Raw genomic sequence first — 23556 nt, forward strand, 5'->3', positions numbered from 1 at the left:
TACCCCGTGTGCAAAGTGCTGCCAAGTATAATCGGTCAGCTGTCGACTTTTGGCAGATAGCCGCCAAAGTGAAGGAAAAATGACTGCCGGCATCGTCCTGCCTTCGGTTCCAAGTGGAAAGCCACCGAAGCAGAAGCGAAATACCTGCCGTCATCGTAAAGTTAGATGGAAGTTGTCGTTTTCCCGCCATGCGGTGTTATGGATACTTTTCGACGCAATATTATGGATACTTTTCGACGAATGGCCGCTGAATAATTGTGAGAACTCGGTAACGTTATAAATACCAGAAATACCAAATGGAATACGTTGTTGGTAAAATTGAAAGTAGAGGGTTAAAGGAGGCAGCGAAGAGCCCATGTGGAGGTTTAATGGTGGTACTGGTGGTTACATAGAGACCACATGACTGTTTAAGGGCGGCACTAGTGGTTCAGACGAGAAACGGCGGATGCCGCCTTATTACCGCTATGGCGGTAAAATTGCAGCATTCGTGTAATTTTGTAACGTACCGCTGCGTTAGCCGTCATCGCCGCGCCAAATTTTCGACGACATTCCGCCACAGTTCGCGGTTGATCCGACTACGTCTTGCGCATGGGGTAGTGACCGTATTTTCACTTTTATTCGTGAGATTGGAATAGTTAACGCTCTCTGAGTTTTCTTTTAAGTTTCTCTTGTCATATTTTACTGTTATTATTATTTTTTACTTATTTTCTAGTTATATATTTTATATTTTGCTGTTTGTTCTTTTAGCATTTCTACATTCCATTTTAATATCTTATTGTTTTATTGTCTTATATTTGTCTTTTTTTTTTTTTAGTTGAATTTCACTTTCTTGGAGTTTTAGTTTGAATTTTTAATGCACAGAATGTGTTGCACTGGCTTTATCGTGACGGGGACAAATATCCCCTCTGCTGACGTCCCCATTTAATATTCAGTAATCAATCAATCAAGCCGAATTAAGGACTGAGTAGAATTAATTACCTCACCCTGTAGAAAACAGATGTGTAAGTTTATGGCTTCTTAGAAATAAATTGTTGATTCGATCTAACTTGTCAGTTTTGAAATAAGTTTTTTCTTTATGTCATATTTACCGTAGGAAAAGTTGGAATAACTCTTGATTCTGGTTGGTATGAACCAAAGACGGAAACACCAAAAGACATTGAAGCGGCTGACTACGCTGTCCAGTTTCAGGTAAGTGCCTTCTGTAGATGATAACCTCGATACAGTTTAAGAAATCAATTAATCATGATCACAGTGTAGAATAAATGACTGAAATGTAATATTGCCATCCTAGGATATATCTAAAGTGGGATACACTTGTCGAACATGCGCATATCGCCATTCTTCATAGCTAGATTTATACGTGGAGAGCAATTTGTTAAAAATAATAGAATAGAATACGTATATTCACAGATGAAAAGTTCGATGATAATTCAAACTAGAAATTCGAAGCAGAAAATTCGTGGCGCCAGTTTGTTTTCGGTTAGTTGATTAGAAGTTACGTACTATCAAACCGGTACAGACAGAGAATAACATCACTGCTAGTGATGTCATTGCTGCGAACACGGAACATTTTAGGGATATAACCTGTTGATAGTCATAGATACAAACCTTGGGTCTAAATTTACAAATGTCACACCCATATTTTGCTTTCAGGATAATTTGGCGACTCACCATTTAATGGGTCCCTCTTGGGCATCATTTAGGACGCTGAAAATTTTCTTAAACATCGGGATGTCCCGCGTATGTTCTGGGCAGGTAGCAACCTACTGAAGTAACAGTGAATTTCTTCTTAAGAACTAAGTTATACACTCCACACTACAAAATATTTGGAAAAGACTTTTAGACACAGTTAGGAGACTTAACCCATTACCAGAACCGGCGCTAGCAGTTTTGGCGCCTTGGGCGGTACTTTCATATGCCGCCCCTTTAATCCGCAAACCCTATTTTGACAGAAGATGTTCAAATGTCACGAAAAAGTAAGATGCCCCATTTAAAAACATGTATGAAATGGGAAAGTAAACAAAAAATTGAACTTGCTCTCTCGAATGCTTACGTAATATTTAAATGACTCCATACATGACATAATATTTATATGGAGGAGATCTGTGATATACAGCAGCGCATGCAGAAAATAAAATAATAAATATGGTTTAGTCATGACTAAGAATTTTAATTTTTTAAGCTTATTTTATATTAAAAGGTCTTTCCAATAGAGTATGGAGCATGAAGATAATATAATGAGGCAGATATTACGGCAAAACTAATATCCATGGGTGTTCTTCTATGAAAAAATCTTATTTTCGATTAATTTTTACACCACCTCAAACATATTTATACAGATTTTTAACCCCCCCCCCCCAAATATTTCAATGACTCAGTTTGTGTCATAGCCTCCCTTTGTGGGCACCCCTGCATTCAAATGATGCCCTTTTTCATGCTGTTAGAACTATACAAAGACAGCATATATTTATTTGCGGCGCATAGTGGCTCTAGAACACAAATTGCCTCCTAATGAATGTATTAAATTTGTGGGGAGTTTCTATTTTATTATAAGAAGAACAGATAAATTTAAGTTTGAAACTTTGTCAGACATAATCATTGAGCAGTTTCTTATGAGCTCGATAAATATAAAATCCATTAGGGAACTGACCATGGACAAGGGCTAAGTATTTCCACTGTTGCTAGATGGATAAAGTCTACGCCAGCTATAACTAAGGTTGCTGATAGCATAGAACAAAATTTGTGGAGTGTTACGTTCGACTTCAGAACAATACGTAGAACTCCGAGATTCATGAAGTAGGGACGCCTGTGATGTTAAGATGATCGAATGGTTACGTGTATACAATCCCTTCCAGAAAGATTTGCCTGATATAGTGTCTGCTAATGAACAGGCTGCTACAATTGGTATAAACTGTGATTTGGCTCATAAGTTGGCCTCCATGCAATTAAATCTATGATTGGCAAATCATTTAACAACATTTATCCCAAGGAAAAAGATGCGGTTAAAACTTTTGCAATTACGACAAAAGGTACCAAAATTAGAGAGGACGTCGTAAATGTTAATTCTATCCAACCTTTTTGACGCACGTTCTGATAAACAACTCGCAACATATCTTCGATTCGAGTTTGCATCTTGGCTTTCGGCACTTTTTGAAGAATATATTCTCAGAAAAGAATCGGGAAAATTTGCCCTCATTCCAGTTACTCAAAGCAGAGCATATCTTTCCTATATCCAATTTGAGAATTACTTACAGTATCGACAAAGAATACATATTGCATAAAGTAGTTTGGCAACAAACTGAAACATATGAATAAATAGTGAAGAAACATGTTACATATGGTACAAGCTATTATGCTATGGTTCTGACAGTTGTGTTTGATGGTTACAATAAGTGTAGTAAGGATATTGAACGCACCCGTCGTGGAACATCCTCCAAAATATTTGTATCTAGGTAGAGGAAACTGCATATGCTGTGTCCTCCCGTGATGTAAAAATGAAATGAAATATTTTTTTTACCTCCTACGTTTATGCCGGCTAGGCTAAAGAAGATAGCGATGATTTGAAACGAATGAAAGGGTGGAATGAAGAAAGTGGGAGGAAACGAGAAAATCCTTTTATCTGATTTTGATCCGACATTTCGTCCTATTTTCGCGTTTCTCTGAGAAATTTTTCTTCTAGTTCTGGCATAAAAAGGAGGTATTTCTGCATCTGGGTTGGTCTATACTTTTTGTCCTATTTTGGTGTCAAGAATCACCACACGAAAGTTTTTTTTTGTTTTGTTTTTCTGGAGCACCCTGTGTATAAGTGACTAATATTTTTACCTTAGAACATTGCTGAACACCGTAATACGTGTGTATATATAATCGCGTATTGCATTCATATTCGTCAAAATACTAAACTACTCCATTGATCTGTACCAACTTTGAAGGAAAAATCAGAGATAAATACAGTAGAAACCTTAGTATGATTAGAAGAAATTAGCTAAAGTGACCATTTTTTTTTTTTTTTTTGTAATATACGATTAATTATTGTCATACATTTAAACATATGTAATTACAAACAACATTTTGTTCATTTTCTGCAGCTTGGCTGGTTCGCTCACCCTATCTTCAGCAAGAGCGGAGATTATCCTCCAATCATGAGAAAACTAATTGACGAGTACAGTCGTGAAGAGGGAAGGAGTAGGTCAAGACTTCCATCTTTCACCTCAGAGGAAATTGAATATATCAAAGGTATGAAAAATAATGTCTGTTAGAAAGGTAATGGTAAAAAATTCCACCTATACAAAAAGTAGGTGTTCCCGCATTTTCAGACTGAAAAAGATAGGACACCATACGAAAATTTACAGTATAGTTATACTAGGGATGCAAATAAGCAACAAAATTTTACTCGCCCAAGAGAAAAGCTACTAGTCCACATCCCACAATAGAAATCATTTACTTACTTTCAGTATGATATTAAATATTCGCCAGGCTGGTAGCCAGCCCAAAAATGCAGGGAGGGGCGGTAGAAGTTGGGTGCCCCGATCCAACCATATTATAATTCATCACCATATCATAGTTCATTTACGAGCCTGCCGTGAAAATTTTAGGGGGCCGGTAAAAATTTAAGGGGGAGACAGGTCCTCCTAAAGCCCCCTTGGATACGGGCCTGGTAGTCGCCCGCACCGACGAACCACTCGCCCCGGGCGAGTGGGCGACTGGTTATTTGCATCCCTGACTTATACACTTGCTTTTTGCTGAAATATCAGAATACTCACTAAAAGTGAACCATAGAGGATAGATTATTCCTATTAGTCGAATATTGATTACTAAACTAAACGTTTTATATATATATATATATATATATATATATATATACAGGGTGTTACAAAAATTTGGCACAATATTTTGGGAATAGACTCCTCGTATCAAAATAAGAAAATAAGTTCATTTGGACTTGTGGTCGGAAGTGCATAGTTTCGTAGTTATAAGGTGCTGAAAACGTAAAAAAAAAAAAAAAAAAAAAGAATTTTAAAGGTAAATAGTTCCACTACTATAGGACCAATCGTATATATATATATTTGTAATCGTATATTTGTATTTGTAATCGTATATATATGTATATATGTATATATATATATATTCTCTATAATATATTTGTAATATTACTTGAAATTATATCATATGTAAGAAGCTGCAAAAGTCTGCTATAAAAAACATTTCCAAGGTGAACGCTATTGTTTACGTTTTGAAGGCAGACATTTTTCTTCTTCGTCGTCTTCTACCATGAGGGTAGGTGGGACACGGGGCAGCGTTTTTTTTTTTTTTTTTTTTTGAACAGGTGGATGCGGGAGAATTGAGAGTGTTTGTTACGTTTGTTTTATTTTCATTTGAACATCTTTTTCTATGAAGAGTATATAGTTTTAAACGCTTGAAGAAATGCCGAGTAAAAGAATATACACAGTGCAACTTTAAGTGCAATAATAGAAAAATTACAGGAAGGTGAAAAGAACACCACCACTATTCTCTATGGAGAGAGTATAGCATAGTTTACACCAGAAGAAAGGGAGAGGCTAGCGGACTTTTACGGTAAAGCTAGCTACAGCGGCAGGAGTCAACCGTTGGTGAAATGAAAGGATCGTCAACACAAAGGGGTTGTGAGTGAGTTGTGTGTTTGTGCCCAAAAATATAACAATGGTATAGTGAGTTCTATTTAGTGGCCGGAAACAAGACAAGGAAATTGGCGGAGTGCTCTGTTCAAGTGCGAGTAAACACCACATACTAGTTTTGATCGTTTTCAGTTTTCAAAGAGACTACACCGTCTTCAAATGTACTCTCAGTTAAAATTAATAAAGGTGTGTTACCTAGTTCAAATTACAATTAAAGCGGGAATTAATTCATGAACTTTAACATGTAAGAATCCAGGTATTATGCACTCCAGGTATTATTTAATTGTTTACTTACAGCGTTAGTGGTAGAATGTTTAGACCATAGAGTGGCTGAAGTTTACATGCTATCACAGAAAAAAATATTAAGTGCGTATCAAAAGGGCAGTGAAGGTTCACATCTATATCCGTCTCGTGCTGCATGATAGGTCTGTACGAGAACTGGGTTGTTAGTATACGCCCAGCAGTGTTGAGAAGTAACGTAACGCAAGTAACGCGTTACTTTTTAAGTAACGTTTCCTAGTAACGCGTTACATTTTCCCCAAAGTAACTGTAACGGTAACGCGTTACAAATTTTTAAATAACGTACCTAGTTTGCGTTACTTTTTTCGCGTTACATTTCGGATGAGTAACTACAATATATGTATATTTTTTTCGGAAACAAATGTTTCTTTCCTGTAAGTGAATTTCTCAGAATGAAACAATCGAGTATGAACTACGTACAGTATGTCAGTGACCGACAGTCACAGACACGCAGAGAACAAATAAGTTCGTAGTGCCACTTGCTGTTTTTATGAAGATGAGAACAGCCTTAGGGAAATCACGTGTACTGATTGCAAGCACCTGGAAGATTTTGTCGTAGATTTTGACAGCTCCAAATCAATACATTCAATGAGTGAACTAGGAGTGCAATGATACCGGTAGTCTATTTTACTTTGATTGGTGTTGTTTTTATAAAGATGGAGAACGAAAATATTTTACCGTTCGAACATTTGAAAGAATACTTTTTTCTTAAGATTTGAGGATGATGGTGGACAGAATTTAAAAGTAAAGTGTCTGAAGTGCCCCGGCGGAAAATATTTATCAACAACTAGGGTGCCATAATTAACGATTTACAGTTATAAGGTCTGTTCCTGTGAGGGAAGCCAGATATAAGGGGAATGGGGTTCGATACTCGTTTGTTCCAGTTCGAGAAGACTAACTAATAATAATATTGGGATTCGAACCTTGGATCTCTCAAAAATCTCCTTTACATCATCATTCAAATGCACAAATTAGTAAATTGACGTAAGAGACTAGCAATAAACAAGTATCTTCACTCCTCCGCGATTCTAGGATTCGGGCGTAGTACTAACTAGAGACATTTGCCGTTTACCCACCGTCGCTGATGCGTCAGCTTCAAGGTATACCAATTATTACCCGTAAAAGAATACAAGTGGGGCAGCAATGCATGATTTACGCCAGATGAGTAGTGGGAGACGAAAGTAAATGTTTGAACTTCTCTATTGATAGATACCTTACCTTTTGATAAACACTTTATACCGCATACACTTTAACTTATACACATTGAAGCGCTAGAAGAAAATATGACTTATTAAACACATTTGGTTAGCACTATCATCATTTCATGAATAATAACAGGAATTTTAAAGTAGCACTATATTATCACTCATTTTTACTGTATTGATTACATATAAATCAAAAATAATAACATTTGTAAATTGTGGATAATATTTTACTCAATGATGTATTGGCCCAAAGAATTCGGAACGACACGAACCGCGCACGACAATTTCGGCAGACGTAACAACGAACGTCCATACACGTTCATGAAAAGGATTTCGTTACATCACCACTTGACGATGATAACTCGATGGTTTCATTTCTGGAATACACGACGAATCAAAGGGGAGTTTCTTCATTGATATTGACTGTGATGGTGTTCCTTACATTCTTGATATCACACTATCACCACTATTAATATACAAACTTGGTGCAGCACTATTTGAAAAGTATTTAATTCAATTTATTAATTCTACATGAGAGCTAGTTTAATCCGTCCGTGTGGTTTTCCAGAAGTTGACGCTCTCTTTCGCCTCCTCGCGCGCCACACTGCTGCCAGGTCCCAGCGCAAGAATACACTGACAAAACTAAAATATAGTTCGTAAAGAACATTGAGTTTTTGCTTTGTTATATAGCTAATTATATATAATGAATGGTTCATAAGTTAATAAAAATCACATTACAACACTGATAGTTCCAATAAGTTGTGGAACTAATGATTATTGATAATTTTCACATTGTCACGTAAAATTCTGTCATCGTCATGAGAGTTCACTGCGTGGGCGTTTCTTTCGAGGGTAGCAAAATTTTTCTTCTTAATATGGGCTGACGGGAGGAAGCGAGACTGTCTGAAAAAGTGAGGTACCCTTTGGGTGAGAAATTCTTAAGCATTGTTCTTTTCCAACTGTTGATTAGTCGCAGTTCATTTCCAAGAATTGATGTGTGAATAATACGAGGGTTGGTTTAAAAATCCAAGCCAATCCATACTGTTACATATGGGGGACGACGGACTGTCCACTGAAGGTACCACAGAAGTGGGCAAGAACCCTGGAATCCAAATTTTCATAATCACACTGCAACACAACAGCAATCACAGCACTCCATTAGTCCATAGAGGGTTAATGTTATTTTAAGTTCGTTCACACTGAAGAATAACAGTTTGTAGCTTCACTCGAACGCACATGATCGCGAAATTCGAAAAATAACGAACGCGAGGGCCATTTACGATAACGCGAGGGCCATTTCGTAAATGTCTTTTGAGTCCTTTTTATTTTCATTATTTGTTTATATTATTTTTTTTTCTTGAAATGTAAACACAAAGATAATTTCAATATTTGAATATAAATCAATAGTTATTTGCAATTCGAAATATTATTCAACATCGTATTTCAAAATATCTTTCAAAATTTAAACCAAGTTACACAAACATATTAATATACTCAATGCGACAATATATTTAATAAAACATTACATTTGGTAAGGTATTGTATTCAATGCCATATTTAAGAATACACAATAAAATATAAGTAACACGAACTAAATATATACCAATAAATTTAAAATTGTAAAATTGATTTAATATTTTGCAATAGTGCCTCTTAATTCTAAAATAGAACACACAATATCGCTCAAAATAGCATATATCAGTAAATAATTCAACATATCATGATATTGTTTTTCATAAATATAAAATATTCCTTACGGCTAAATGCATAAAATTTATTATATTTGAAACACCAATATTATTCATAAAATTCAAAAATGTACTTTCATTGACATATTAACACAAAATATTTATCAAAATAATTCGAAATAATTCAACACAACTAAAACATATGATATAGTGCACACAATTGGGTTTATATTTTATTAAGATTACATATTGAAGACACATGTGTAAATATAACACTAAAAATATTTCATTTACTATGAAATGAAAGACTGGGCACATGTGAGCTCGTCACGCTCAAAGTATATCAAAATATACTGCCTGCATTACATTGACAAGACCCTAACCCATTTATTTATTAATATGTTTCCATCCCCGAAGCAAAGTGAAAAGATAGAACATTTGGTTAAAATTTAAAAATAATACAGAGGGGACTAATAAGAAAATTGCCTACTCCGGGCATTACATAATATGAGTAACCCATAATAGTGGAGGGACCTTTGCTTCAATGTCTTCAAGTACTACTTGAAATGTTTTCGTATTCAACGAAAAGATTTATACAACGTGAATGCAACACTAGTTGCTAACAATTATCATGTAAGTGTTCATCTTACTAGTTTCACATTTGCATTTGAACATTGATTTTATAATTTTTTTTTTTTTTTTTATTCTCCCGTTTGTGACTCAGTGGTTCACCACGTAGGCGTGTTTAGTTGGAAAACAAGGCTGCGGTAGCCCACCACATCAGTAGGAGTCAGTCATTCTAAGTTGATCACTGTGATCTTACCAGAATGCTAATTAAACAAAACGAGAGGATTAATGAAATTTATCAATGCAAACTCTAAGTTATGTACGTTACACCATGATGATTCAGTGAGATATTTTAAATATGAATCTAATTCTAAAATTTCATCAAGGATTTTACCAATTCTATTGGAGTTGATTTTGGAATCACATTGGTTTGAAAGATTTACCCTTACAGTATTGATGGAATCATAAGTCACTTCTTCAATACAACTATTCAACTCTGAGCTTTTACTCTGTTCTTTCAGGATTTCATCACTTTTAGTTCCACAGTGTTTAGTAGCTAAATTAAGCCAAATACTCTTTGTTTCTTTGGTAGGTTTCCAAACCTTTAATTTGTCAACTGAATGTAATCCTAAACATTTACCAGTGAGTGGATCCGTTAACTCAAAAACCTTTTCTGAGATCTTTTTAGAACACAACAGGGGACCTTTGTACAAATAAAGAAATTTTGAGATTCTTTTGTCTATGGCTGAACTCAAATTCGTTTGCTTCAAGAAAACTAAATTATTTTCCTTTACCTTATATTTACTTTCTTGTTTCATGTTATGCTTTACATTTCTTTTACGAATGATTTCAGTTCTTTTCAGATCTGCCATAACTAACTTGTTATCCCACAAAACATATTCATCTGCGTCCTTTTCAGTAACCACAATACCAAAATGCTTGAATACTGATTCAGAAGGTTTTACATTCAAATGCAAACTGGCGGGGCTTATACCTAAGCTACTTGAAATTGAATAATTTAACAAAATTACAATTTGAGGGATGAATTTTTCCCAAGCAGTGTGATCTTCACTACAAAACAATTTAAACAGTCGATTAGTCTCACGATGGATTCGTTCAACCGGGTTAGAAGAAGCGTGATATGGTGTTACGTAATGTATTTTGATTCCATATTCTGACATTTTTTCTTTGAATTTTCGAGAAACGAAACAGCTACCATTATCAACCAAAATAGCACTAGGGATGCCTAAATGCAAGAAATACAATGATTCTAAACAACGTAAAACACATTTGGTGGTAGCATTTCGCATAGGATACAGAGTGTAATACCTGGTGAAAACATCTAAAATTGATAATGCATATTTATAACCTGAGGAAGAAGAAACGTATGGTCCTAAAATATCAATTGAAACGAGTACACGAGGACCATTAACAGTAATACTTTCCATTGGTCTAGCCGGAGGTGATGTTTTTACTTTCGTTTCTTTACATACAATACAATCATTGATAAAATTACTGATATCTTTTCTCATGGATTTCCAGTAATAAATTTCATTTACAAAACCAAAAGTTTTTTCAACTCCAAAGTGACCTCGTTGACAATGCATGTGTTCTACAACAGTACGAACTAATGAAGGTGGAATGCAAATTCTCCAAGAATTTGGGAAATGGAAATTTCTGTTCAAAAGTACACCATTTTCAAGTTTATAAAAATTTTCAAGATTTCTGTTTTTCACCTTAGAGTATGGGTCATTAGGATTTTGAAGAAATTTCATTATTGAATCATACTCTGTATGTTCACGTTGTTTTTCGACTAGTTCCTGTATGGTCATGTTTCCGAAAAATGACGGTAACACTTCGAGGTTATTCACCGTATGAGTTTCAATTTTAGGAGCTAAAACTATACGTGACAAGGCGTCACTGGCTTTATTGTCAATTCCACGAATATGAACAATTTCCAAATCAAAGCTTTGTAATTCAAGACTCCAACGCGCTAAACGAGAATTCCAATTTCTAATCTTATGTAAATACACTAAAGAGTTATGGTCAGTATACACTTTAACATGTTTACCATACAGTAAATGTCCCCATTTACGAATAGAAATCACTATTGCTAACGCCTCTTGTTCAGTAGTAGTATACGCACGCTGCGCTTTGTTTAAAGTTTTACTACAGAATCCAATAATATTACGTTTACCATCAATTTCTTGAAAAAGTATGCCAGCCACGGCCACTTGTGAACTGTCGGTGATCAATGAAAAATCGGAATCAAGTTTTGGGTGAGTAAGTAGTACATCTTGAACCAAACTGTCTCTGAGAGACTGAAAACTATGTTCACATTCTGGAGTCCAAATCCATTTTTTCCCTTTCTGGATGAGTTCAAATAGAGGAACAGCTAATTCAGCGAACTTGTGTACAAATTTGGAACACCATTCGAAAAGACCTAAAACTCGTTGCAATTGTTTTATATTGGTTGGACGAGGTAGTTGGCGAATAACTTCTACGTAAGAAGGATCTTTACAAATACCCTCAGGTGTTACAACAAAACCCAAAAAATTAAAACTAGTTTTACAAAATGAAGATTTTGAAAGATTAACAGTCATGTTAGCTTCACTCAGCTTAGTAAATAACTGATCTAATAAATGTAATTGTTCTTCAAAAGAAAAAGTTGGAATACTTAAATCATCAATATATGAAACAAGTTTATTATACAATGCATAACCTAGCACCTTCTGTAATGCATCTATGAGAGCAACAGAACCATTGATGTATCCAAATGGGATAACAGTAAATCTGTACATATGACCATTCCAAGAGAAAGCAATAAAATCACGAGATTCCTCAGACACAGGAATTTGTGAATACGATGACACAAGGTCAATTGAACTTACAAACTTAGCACCTTGAAATTTCAGCAATAAATCATCAATTCGGTTTACTTTCAATTGTTTCAATTTAACATGCTTATTCAGCTCAGTCAGATCAACTACGACTCTAGGTTTAGTGGTGTTTTTCTTAGGTACACAAAAAATTGGGTGGCTATGTATTGACACTGCTGGTTCAATGACACCTACTTTTAACCATTCATTAATTTGCTTGTCAATGCTTTCTTTAAAATGGTAGGGTAACGTATATTGCCGCTTTACAATGGGGTCACTGGTGTCAACATCTATGGAATATTCATATAAATTACACCTGCCTGGATAATCTGTGAATATATCACGGTGTTTTATCAACAAATCAAATAATTGCTGTTTTTCCTCATTACTTAAATGATCACATTCATGTACCTTTTCCCTAATTTCATTTATAGTTGCTATAGCACACACATTTTCAAAAATAACATTATCACTTGATACCTTATCCCCACAACTTTCCTGTTTATCTTGGCTATTACCATGAGCATTTTGAATCTCATTATCAATTTCTGACATTTGTAAACCATAGTATTCAAGTAAAAAATTCTCTTCTACTGCTTGATTTATATTGAGATCTTTTATTCGAAAATCTTTCGACTCTTTTCTCAACTGTGAATACGTCTGATCTCGTTCATGCAAAACACGGATCCACTCCTGTTCTAATTTACCTTTTTGTGAAACCAAACTATTAATTACGGGACATGTTGAAGATGTATAATCATGCTTGGGTTCAAACTCTGAACTTTCATCTGACAAGTTATTATTTTCTACAGAAATACCAAACTCAGTATCAACAGGTTTATTTATTCGATCAGCATAAGTCAAAATCTTCTTAGGTTGACAACAGCTATTTTCTTTATTATTTGTTTTTTCAATGAGCATAGGAATAACGACACTTTCTTTTCCGTCAGAAAAACTAATTACGTTTTTCGAAAAATCTATCATCGCATGGGCGACTGTGAGGAAATTACGACCTAACAAGCATTCTGTGTTTAATTCATCTACTACCAGAACTCTTATGTCGAACATCAAGTGTTCTATTTCCACACAAATATTTACTTCACCCTTAACCTGCTTTTTTCTTTTACCAGAATAATCTACCAAGAGAATATGTGGTGCAGGTTTTAATTGCGGATGTGAAATTACGGAAGAAATACGTTTCCATGCCTCAAAACTGATAAGGGATGCCGAAGCGCCTGTATCGCACAATGCTTTCAACTGAGTATCTAATACTTTACAATAAATTTCTGCAGTGCGAGTGTTATTACCCTGACTTACATTTTCATCAATTTCTATTTCATCTTCAGAAATATCTAAGTCCCAATTAACAACATTATTAATGTTTTTACTCAACGTTACGTATTCCACAGGAAAAATTGGGGTGAGTGCATCTTCATTACTAAATTCATGACTATTACTAAGGTTTTCATAAGCTCTACCAGAAGCACTCTCTCGGCAGAGCGTTTCTAGTTTAACGGTGTATGCCTACTCTGATTACCTGATGCTGTAGAAGGGAAGGTACGGGGTTGATTAAAATTTGGAATAAAAGGTGGTTGGTTACCAGGATGGAAAGTTGGAAATGGTTGAGGCATATGCCCACCATCATCAGCGCGCCTAGTCTCAGTGTAATGTATACCTTCTTGGCTATCGTACTGATTATCGTTTTCAGGATTACGCTGAGAATGAACGTTCCTCGATTTACCTTTATTCTTAAAATGCTGATTTTTACCTTTGCTTTGGGGTTGCTTTTTACCTTTGTTTTTGCTTTGATGTTGTGATTCTCTAAAATTATGTTCATTACTTTCATTTTCTTGGACATTAACCTGATTTACACGAATCTGTTTCTTAAGAAACCCACTATTTGTTCTAAAATTGTCATTGTTTTTTGACAATGTTTCAAGGTTTTGAACAACATTCAACATAGTTTGCAAATCCAAGGATGGTAACAAAACCAATTGTTTCTGAAAATAATTAGGCAATAACAATTTAATTGTATTCAAAATAAAAGCTTCACTAACGTTTTCATTCAATTCTCGAATTCTATGGTAGCGATCTGCTACGAATTGGTAAACTGTACCGTCGACTTTAGGGTCATACCTTTTGGATTGCAATACTGACATCTTACCAGCTACGACTTGTGGAGATTCGAACTGTTGCTTGAAAGCAAGAACAAAATCACTATATGATTTAAAGTCGGGTTTACGAGTAAGGAACCAAGATTTAGAAGATCCTTGCATCAAAAAATCTAAAATATCTAAATACTGCTCTTCAGGAATTTGCATTAATTTAACATTTTTCTCAAACAGTTCCAAGAAATTTGAAGCTGTAATTTCGCTTTCGTGTTCTAAGAACTTTTCAAACGATTCAATATCACTACGCTTAATGGGCCTAGCATTCGTAATCTGAACTGGTTTTCTGTGATGAATGCGACTACGGTTTTTGCTTTTAGGTTTTGGTTTACTATTAGATTCATAACTTGTGTTAGTGCCGCTACTGCTACTACGACTAGTGGAACTTCGAGTTGATGAAGTGTTAGCTACACTACTGTATAGTGAATTAGTTACACTACGAGTATTAGCTATGCTACTAGGTCTAGATTCCACATGCAAGTTCAAAATTTGTTTTTGCGTCAAGGTTAGTTGAGCTTGTAGCATTTGCAGTTCTTGTTTGAGGTTACCAATTTCATTTTTAACCTCCAAAACAGTACTCTGGATCTGAACATACTGTTTTGATTCTTTTTCCCCATCATTTGTTAATTCTACTACAATGTTGTTACAACGATCTACAGTATTTTTGAGAAAAAGTAACGATTGATTAATCCGATCAACTTCCATGCCGCAATTGTTTACACTACTTTCATTTACGGTTACCTTTTGCATGCACTGGACTACCTGTGCTTGGTGAGCTTGAATTTTACTTTCAATGTCTACCAACGAATTTCGATTGCTACATATTTTCTGCTCAAGATCTACGATTTTACATTCGTACGTGTTAGAAATCTGTTGAAAATCATGCTTCATTTGAGTTAGTGAACTACAACTTTGGGCTTCAACCTGCTGGATAACTAACGACAACTCATTCCGTGTCTCAATCAGCTGATTGTTCGTTTGAATTTTCATTTCATCGAAACGATCATTCACTTCCGCCTTGAAGTCCCTAACTTCACGTTTCAAAATTTCGATTTCAACTTTAATTTCTACTTTAAAGGCATTGCACTCAGCTTCTACTCTCTGTATACCATTCGTGAGTTCCTGAGTTGAAAATTCATGTTTTTCACGTAACTCTGTAATTTCTGCTTTTACACTATTACCTTGTTTGACTAACTCATTATGATTATCTTTTATCACTTGGTTGGTATTAGCTAAATCCGCGGACAACTTTTGTACTGCTTCAAGCAGTATTTGTATTTCGTTAGCAGTTGACATTGTAAGATATTATACTACAAAACACAACACACCAGGCATTGAATACAAAATTGTGAAGTTCAAATATTCGCTTTCTCCCCACTAAAACATCTGTCTTTGTTCGGTGCGCCAGATATAAGGTCTGTTCCTGTGAGGGAAGCCAGATATAAGGGGAATGGGGTTCGATACTCGTTTGTTCCAGTTCGAGAAGACTAACTAATAATAATATTGGGATTCGAACCTTGGATCTCTCAAAAATCTCCTTTACATCATCATTCAAATGCACAAATTAGTAAATTGACGTAAGAGACTAGCAATAAACAAGTATCTTCACTCCTCCGCGATTCTAGGATTCGGGCGTAGTACTAACTAGAGACATTTGCCGTTTACCCACCGTCGCTGATGCGTCAGCTTCAAGGTATACCAATTATTACCCGTAAAAGAATACAAGTGGGGCAGCAATGCATGATTTACGCCAGATGAGTAGTGGGAGACGAAAGTAAATGTTTGAACTTCTCTATTGATAGATACCTTACCTTTTGATAAACACTTTATACCGCATACACTTTAACTTATACACATTGAAGCGCTAGAAGAAAATATGACTTATTAAACACATTTGGTTAGCACTATCATCATTTCATGAATAATAACAGGAATTTTAAAGTAGCACTATATTATCACTCATTTTTACTGTATTGATTACATATAAATCAAAAATAATAACATTTGTAAATTGTGGATAATATTTTACTCAATGATGTATTGGCCCAAAGAATTCGGAACGACACGAACCGCGCACGACAATTTCGGCAGACGTAACAACGAACGTCCATACACGTTCATGAAAAGGATTTCGTTACATCACCACTTGACGATGATAACTCGATGGTTTCATTTCTGGAATACACGACGAATCAAAGGGGAGTTTCTTCATTGATATTGACTGTGATGGTGTTCCTTACATTCTTGATATCACACTATCACCACTATTAATATACAAACTTGGTGCAGCACTATTTGAAAAGTATTTAATTCAATTTTTTAATTCTACATGAGAGCTAGTTTAATCCGTCCGTGTGGTTTTCCAGAAGTTGACGCTCTCTTTCGCCTCCTCGCGCGCCACACTGCTGCCAGGTCCCAGCGCAAGAATACACTGACAAAACTAAAATATAGTTCGTAAAGAACATTGAGTTTTTGCTTTGTTATATAGCTAATTATATATAATGAATGGTTCATAAGTTAATAAAAATCACATTACAACACTGATAGTTCCAATAAGTTGTGGAACTAATGATTATTGATAATTTTCACATTGTCACGTAAAATTCTGTCATCGTCATGAGAGTTCACTGCGTGGGCGTTTCTTTCGAGGGTAGCAAAATTTTTCTTCTTAATATGGGCTGACGGGAGGAAGCGAGACTGTCTGAAAAAGTGAGGTACCCTTTGGGTGAGAAATTCTTAAGCATTGTTCTTTTCCAACTGTTGATTAGTCGCAGTTCATTTCCAAGAATTGATGTGTGAATAATACGAGGGTTGGTTTAAAAATCCAAGCCAATCCATACTGTTACACAGTAAGGTGTTAATATGAATAAACTGTGTTCTGATGAGCAGGCCTACTTTATTACTAGAAAATAGTTTGCTGATGGTATGTAATATTGGAGTTCTTTCAGATTAGTTTGCTTATTCTAGAGTCCCGTTGATTAGAGAGTAGTGTAATGTTTCTCTATATTCTTTATTTTTAATTTTACATAACAACATTATTATTATTATATAATAAGTTTAACAGAATAATAATAATCAACCATTTTTTCTAACGTATAGGGATGAGCACGAGTCAAGCTAAAACTCGACTCGAATTCAAGTCGAGTTTCGAGTCAAGTCAAGGGTAATATCCTTGAGTCGAGTTCCGAGCCGATTCAATTTTTCGTGTCGAGTTTATAAATAACTCGTTCGTTTTAAGTCGTCTTGAAATCATGGCCTGATTACACTGGAAAACGAAAGCCATGAGAAATGTAAGCTAAACAGTAATATGGAATACTTTTAGTGTTGCTCACGAGAAGGGACACGGCTTGCATCTCGTCTCGTCTCGATAGTGAGACCACAAGAGATTTTTTATAACAAGTTCAGCTCGGCTCGGCTCAACTGAGAAGATGGCTCGAGCCGGCTCACTTGGGGTGAACCATCGGCTCGAGCTGGCTTGGTAGGGATGAGCCATTTGCTCGGTTCGGCTCAACTGAGCCCAGGGCTCTAGCTGAGTCGGTTGGGTGAGCTGTTGGCTCGGCTTACTTCTCGGTTCGGGTCGATAGTGAATGAGCTGTGAGCCGAGCTGTTCGAGTCGTTGACAATTCTAAACCCAGGCCGAGCAGTTTTGAAGATATTTGGCCAGTGCCCTATAAATTTTAACAGTGTTTGGCTGAAGCTCGAATATTCAACCTAGACCCTCAACCCAAATTCAGAAGCTCGTGAACAATGTCCTTGACTCCTAGACTTCACGACTACCGAGGTTGCCATCAACTAGTTTTTTAGTATTCAAATACAAACCGCCTATCTTTCATGTTTATATACAGTGTTGTTATAATTAATAATAATAATAATAAGTTGTAGTAGTAGTAGTGCCATTGATAATAATTATACTGTCTATGTAATATACTTGAAGAATGTACTCGGAACTACACACCAGATTTGGCTCGAAATGAAATGAAATCTTTAAGTTGAATGTCCCACGGTTATGCCAGTTAGGCTAAAAGAGACGGTGATAATGAGAAATGAGTGAAATGGTGGAATGAACAAAGTGGGAGGAAACAGAAGAACCCCGAGAAAACCCACGAGCACGGTGTTTGTCCACCACAAAGTTCACACGGCGCGAATGGGATCGAACGAGGGACCCCAAGCACCGGGGGGTGAACGCTCTACCACTGAGCCACTGCATCCCCTGAATTTGGCTCGAGTCGACTCGAAACTCGATCCCAATTCGAGTCGATTTGGAGGAAATTTTTCGAGTCGAGTTCTCGGGTCGAGCTCAAAGATGCCTGTTTCTAGTCGAATCGAGTGTCAAAGAAAACTCGCTCGAACTCGCCCGTGTCCATCCCTACGAGTAACGCAGTATTCATGGCATTTTATCAATTTTACATTATATGAAAATGTTCATATATCAAGTAAAAAATTGTCCTTGCATTCGCATAAAGCGATTCAGAACGTGCAATAATAATAATAATAATAATAATAATAATAATAATAATAATAATAATAATAATAATAATAATAATAATAATAATAATAATAATAATAATAGCGGTAGTAAAATTGAAGTCATATTTTTTTCACATTTTTGAAGTTTCAGACCTAAAAGTAACGCGTTACTTTCGAAGTAAAGTAACAGTTACTTTTTGGGGGCAAGTAACGCGTTACTAACGCGTTACATTTTAAGAGAAAGTAAAGTAACTTGTAACGCGTTATATTTTTACAAGTAACTTACCCAACACTGACGCCCAGAAAATCAAGACAGCCAGGTTTCGTCGTAGAGGAGAAATATTAGACCAACTACTCCTCTCTACTGAATATCTTTGGTGCAGGAACATAAAGAGGCCAGAAATGGTGAACAGAAGAAAAGAGACTGAATATAATCATCGTCAGTAGGAACTGCCCATTTTTTTTCTCGGAATAATCTGAGTAACTCAGGCAACATTTGTGTAATCATGTTTTAAGTAAATCAAGTAGAGGTTTACTGAGTATATAGGCGATGAAGTGTGTAAGTATATATTTTTGATTTGTGACAATAAAGTTTAGTGTGTGGGGGAAAGAATTGAAAATAATTATTTAATAGTTACGAGATCTTTTGGTGGTGCACCACATAAATAATAGCAAGTTCTAGTGTGTTGTTTCATGTGTATTTTGTGCTACTACGGTGGAAATAAATTATTCTACCTACCAAAGGGGATGATCACTCTTTCCTGATCATCATGTGTGGTAAGTATAACTGTTCTTTAAGAAAGCCTATATGTTCTTTCTAGGTGGATGCTACAAGGGCTTATGTTTGTTTTTAGAGAAGCTTGACTCAACTTCTTCCATTGGGATGAGAAGAAGTAAGCAAAATGAATCTGACGGTACTATCCAGTTGGTAAGATAAGAAGTAGCATGAATAACACCAAATAGTTATTGCATCGTTTTTTTCTTTCTTTCAGATCTGGGATTGTGGACCTTTTTTACCACTATATTTGTAACACCCCACATCCTTCTTACTAGACATATTAGCGTCACCAACTCGAGTGGAGATTAAAAGGTGTTATTTGTACCGTGCCCCTGAGACCAGTCAAAAGTTGGGTAGACTGGATTCTCTTAATGAGAAACTAGTAGTGACGGCTCTAGAGGGAAGTCAGGTGCAAGACTTCTTTAGATTTTATTTCAGAGCAATTACTAGTCTTATACTCAGATTAGTATGTTTGTTATATACACGCCTATAGCTTATATTGCTTAATATTTTATGCCCCACTACACTTACTGAGGGTGATGGCTGTTGGTGACTCTGCGGTTGTTTGTTTTATACACAACCTTTGTCATTTAAGTTGGCCGTTCCTCAGTTGACCGTCGCCACCCCTTTACATGTGTGAGATTTTGGTGTTATATGGCTATGACACCATAATGCATGTTCTTTGTAAGTTCTATTAGGAGGGGAAACGTTGACATGCGGCTTTTGTGAAGCAGTGGATTTTTGTCAGTGAAAATATTTTTTGGCGCAATATTGTGCACACTTTTCCCAAACAAAAAATACTGCATTTAAGATAAGTACTTTGAAATGTATTTCCAACAATACGATTTCAATTTGTATGTTCGTATTGGAAGAATGTGGGAAGAAAACGTTTGTGCCATTTATATCACACTATGCATTTACAGGTACTTTTATGTCCTTGAAGTGCGAAAGTGACAACTACGATAGTCGTCCTGGAAGTCTGTTACAGCAATAGATGCAGGGCTTTTTTCAATGATGGACATTCATCAGCAGCTGTTAGAGAACTTCCAAATGGTGAAGACAGTGAATTATCAAATTTTCGGGTTTATCCGAAGATGAATCAGCACTAGATAAAAGAAATACCAATATTTTTTTATCGGACTCGGATAAAGGCTCTGTTGCTCCTGCTCCTGAGAGGATCGTCATACCCAATTCTGATGACGCAATGACTTTAGATGCTGATGATGTCTGTCTCTGCCTCATAAATAATTCTCAGGATAGGAGGTCTACGTCATCGAGCGATTTTAAAACATCAAGCGGAGACCTAGAAACATGGAAAAGTCCCAAGAAGATGTAAAATTTCGAGGAACTCCAGACTTAACTGAAGAAATAAAAGAGCAGAGTTATAAACGCCTATTGAATATTTCAAGTACTTTTTCATTGATGAGATTCTTCACTACTCAGTTGAACAGTCAAAGCTATATTCAACACGATTTCGGCCAACAAATGACTTACAAACAAGCTTGAACAGCTTATTGTATGGTTTTCTGCATGTCAATTATTCAACTCGCAGCTACTAGACATTACTGGAACGGAAGGCTTGGTCATGATGCGGTAAATCAGGAGATGAGTTGTGATCGGTTTGAAGAAATCAAACGATTTATTCACTTCAATGCCAATTCAACTTTTATTCTTGCAGAACTTAGCCATGGCAAACTTCATATGATTAAGCCTTTTCTTGAACAGATACGAGAACGTCTGAGAGATGTCTCCAAAAAAGAATTCTTGGCAGTGGATGAGCAAATCACTCCCGTGAAGTGTAGATCATCGATACAAAACAATATAACGCAAAGAAACCTCATAAATGGCATTTGTTCTGAGTGGAATTTCAGGTTTCAGTTATGATTTCGAAATATTTACTGGGGCTCAGAGTAATGTTGTTAGTACTCTGGCCCCAGACTTAGGCGATAGTAGTAACGTTGATGTTTGGTTGACTCAGTCTGTACCTCGAAATATAAACCACAAAATATTCTTCGAAATTGGTTTACAAGTGTACCCTTAGAATTGTATCTCCAGAAGAAAGGCATTCTATCCCTAGGCACAGTACGTACGAATCGTATCCCAAGTTGCGATGTTCTTCCTGAATCTGAAATCAAGAGAGAAAAACGGGGTTCAATGAGAGAAAAAGTGGCTGTAGCGGAAGATGTTGAAAGTCCACTCGTCACATTGTAGGATGACGAAACTGTAAATACATTGTCGACATGCGCAGAGAGTAAGCCTACAAGTGGGAAAAATATATTTCAGAAAAGAGAAAACCTATAAGATGATTCCATGCCCATACTCAATTTCCGTTTAAACTAGTCATATGGGTGGTGATGCTCTCTTAGAAACAATGCTATTGTACTATAGGATCAATATTAGATCAAAGAAGAAGTACCATAAAATAATGTTCCACTTATTTGATTTAGTGTGTGTCCAGGGGCGTAAATAAGGGCCTCGCAGACCCTGCATTGCGGCGGGCTTCAAGCCATCAGGGGGCCCCAAATCGTGAAGTGAAACGTAGAGAAGAACTATCTTTCTTACAAAATAAAGGAAATTTTTGAGTTTAACGTTACACGATTATGCCCGTTAGGCTAAAGGAGACAAATTTCTTTTACATGTTAATGGAAAATAAATGGAGTGCACGTGCAATACAGTACGTGAAAACCAGGCCTGCACCCACTCCACGGGGGAGGGATGTTCACCGGGTCCGGACCCACCTTCCCCCCCCAAAAAAAAACTTCCTAACCCCATACATTTGTGTTAAAACTTTTCCCTAAATGTTACACTAATCTATGCCGACATTAAGTTTTGAGCGGAACGTATAAACTGTAACTGTGTCCCAATTATTCTTAATTTATCGTATATTCACAACTGAGTACCACAACATTTATAAGAGTACGCTCCTTCGCTCAGAGTTACGCTTAAGCATCTGTACAAAACCAAACATAAACGCACTATTTACTCAAGAGACATACTTCCATATTTCATACTAGAGCTTCTATTACTAATAAATTGTGATCCAACTAATCCTCATATAATTATATTAACACACTGAGAAAGAGATTCCACTACATGAGAGAACATAAGAGATTTCTCGAGCTCTAATCCATCTTGATCCGATTACAATCCTACATGATTTGTTTGCACATAATCTAACCTAGCAACACATATTCAATACATAGGCATGTGGCATTATTCCGTAACATTACATGTCAGTAGCCATGTAGCCTCATTCCTAACAATTTGTATATTTTCCCAATAAAACTACACTTGTTTAACAGGGAAATGATTCATATAGTATGAAAATTTGATCTTACACTTCATCTGTACTCTTTCTCTTATAAAAACAAGCTAATTCTATTTTTTTCCTGAAAATATAGGCGGAAGCACTTTACAATTGCTTGTTTTTTTCGGGTGCAGAATAATACCTGTTCAATACTACATATAGATGTTGTGGCTTGTAGCAAGCCTGTAGCCAGCTCAAAAATGTAGGGGGCCCGGCTGAAGTTAGGGGGGCCTGATGCAACCATATTATAGTTCATCACTATATTATAGTTCATTTGCCAGTCTACCGTGAAAATTTTAGGGGGCCAGCTAAAATTTAGGGGTGATCGGTCGCCCCCTAGACTTCCCCTGGATACGGGCCTGGCTTGTAGTATTGGACCTCTCCAAAGCTTGGTCATCTCCCAACAAAAATTTCCTGGATGCGTGTGCCAACATTCCTAAATAATTGTGCAGTTAGAAAAAGTATTTTTAAATTACAAGAATTCACTGCACTAATTATGAGAATCAATTTTCGAATTTCGCTCTATGTGCCAATTCCTCTCTGCTC

General features: G+C 36.1%; 1 protein-coding gene across 1 annotated transcript in view; it reads left to right on the forward strand.

The window, feature by feature from the left end:
* Positions 1 to 23556, forward strand: part of LOC145664145 (myrosinase 1-like) — a gene marked incomplete in the record, with an annotated part of 131655 nt that overhangs the window by 82993 nt on the left and 25106 nt on the right. The window contains 2 exon segments of the mRNA XM_081730545.1: positions 1094 to 1188; positions 4086 to 4233. Coding sequence (XP_081586671.1) covers positions 1094 to 1188; positions 4086 to 4233 — 243 coding nt within the window.

Source organism: Thermobia domestica, chromosome 11 (assembly GCF_964235325.1).
Source record: "Thermobia domestica chromosome 11, izTheDome1.hap1.1, whole genome shotgun sequence".
Classification (NCBI taxonomy): domain Eukaryota; kingdom Metazoa; phylum Arthropoda; class Insecta; order Zygentoma; family Lepismatidae; genus Thermobia; species Thermobia domestica.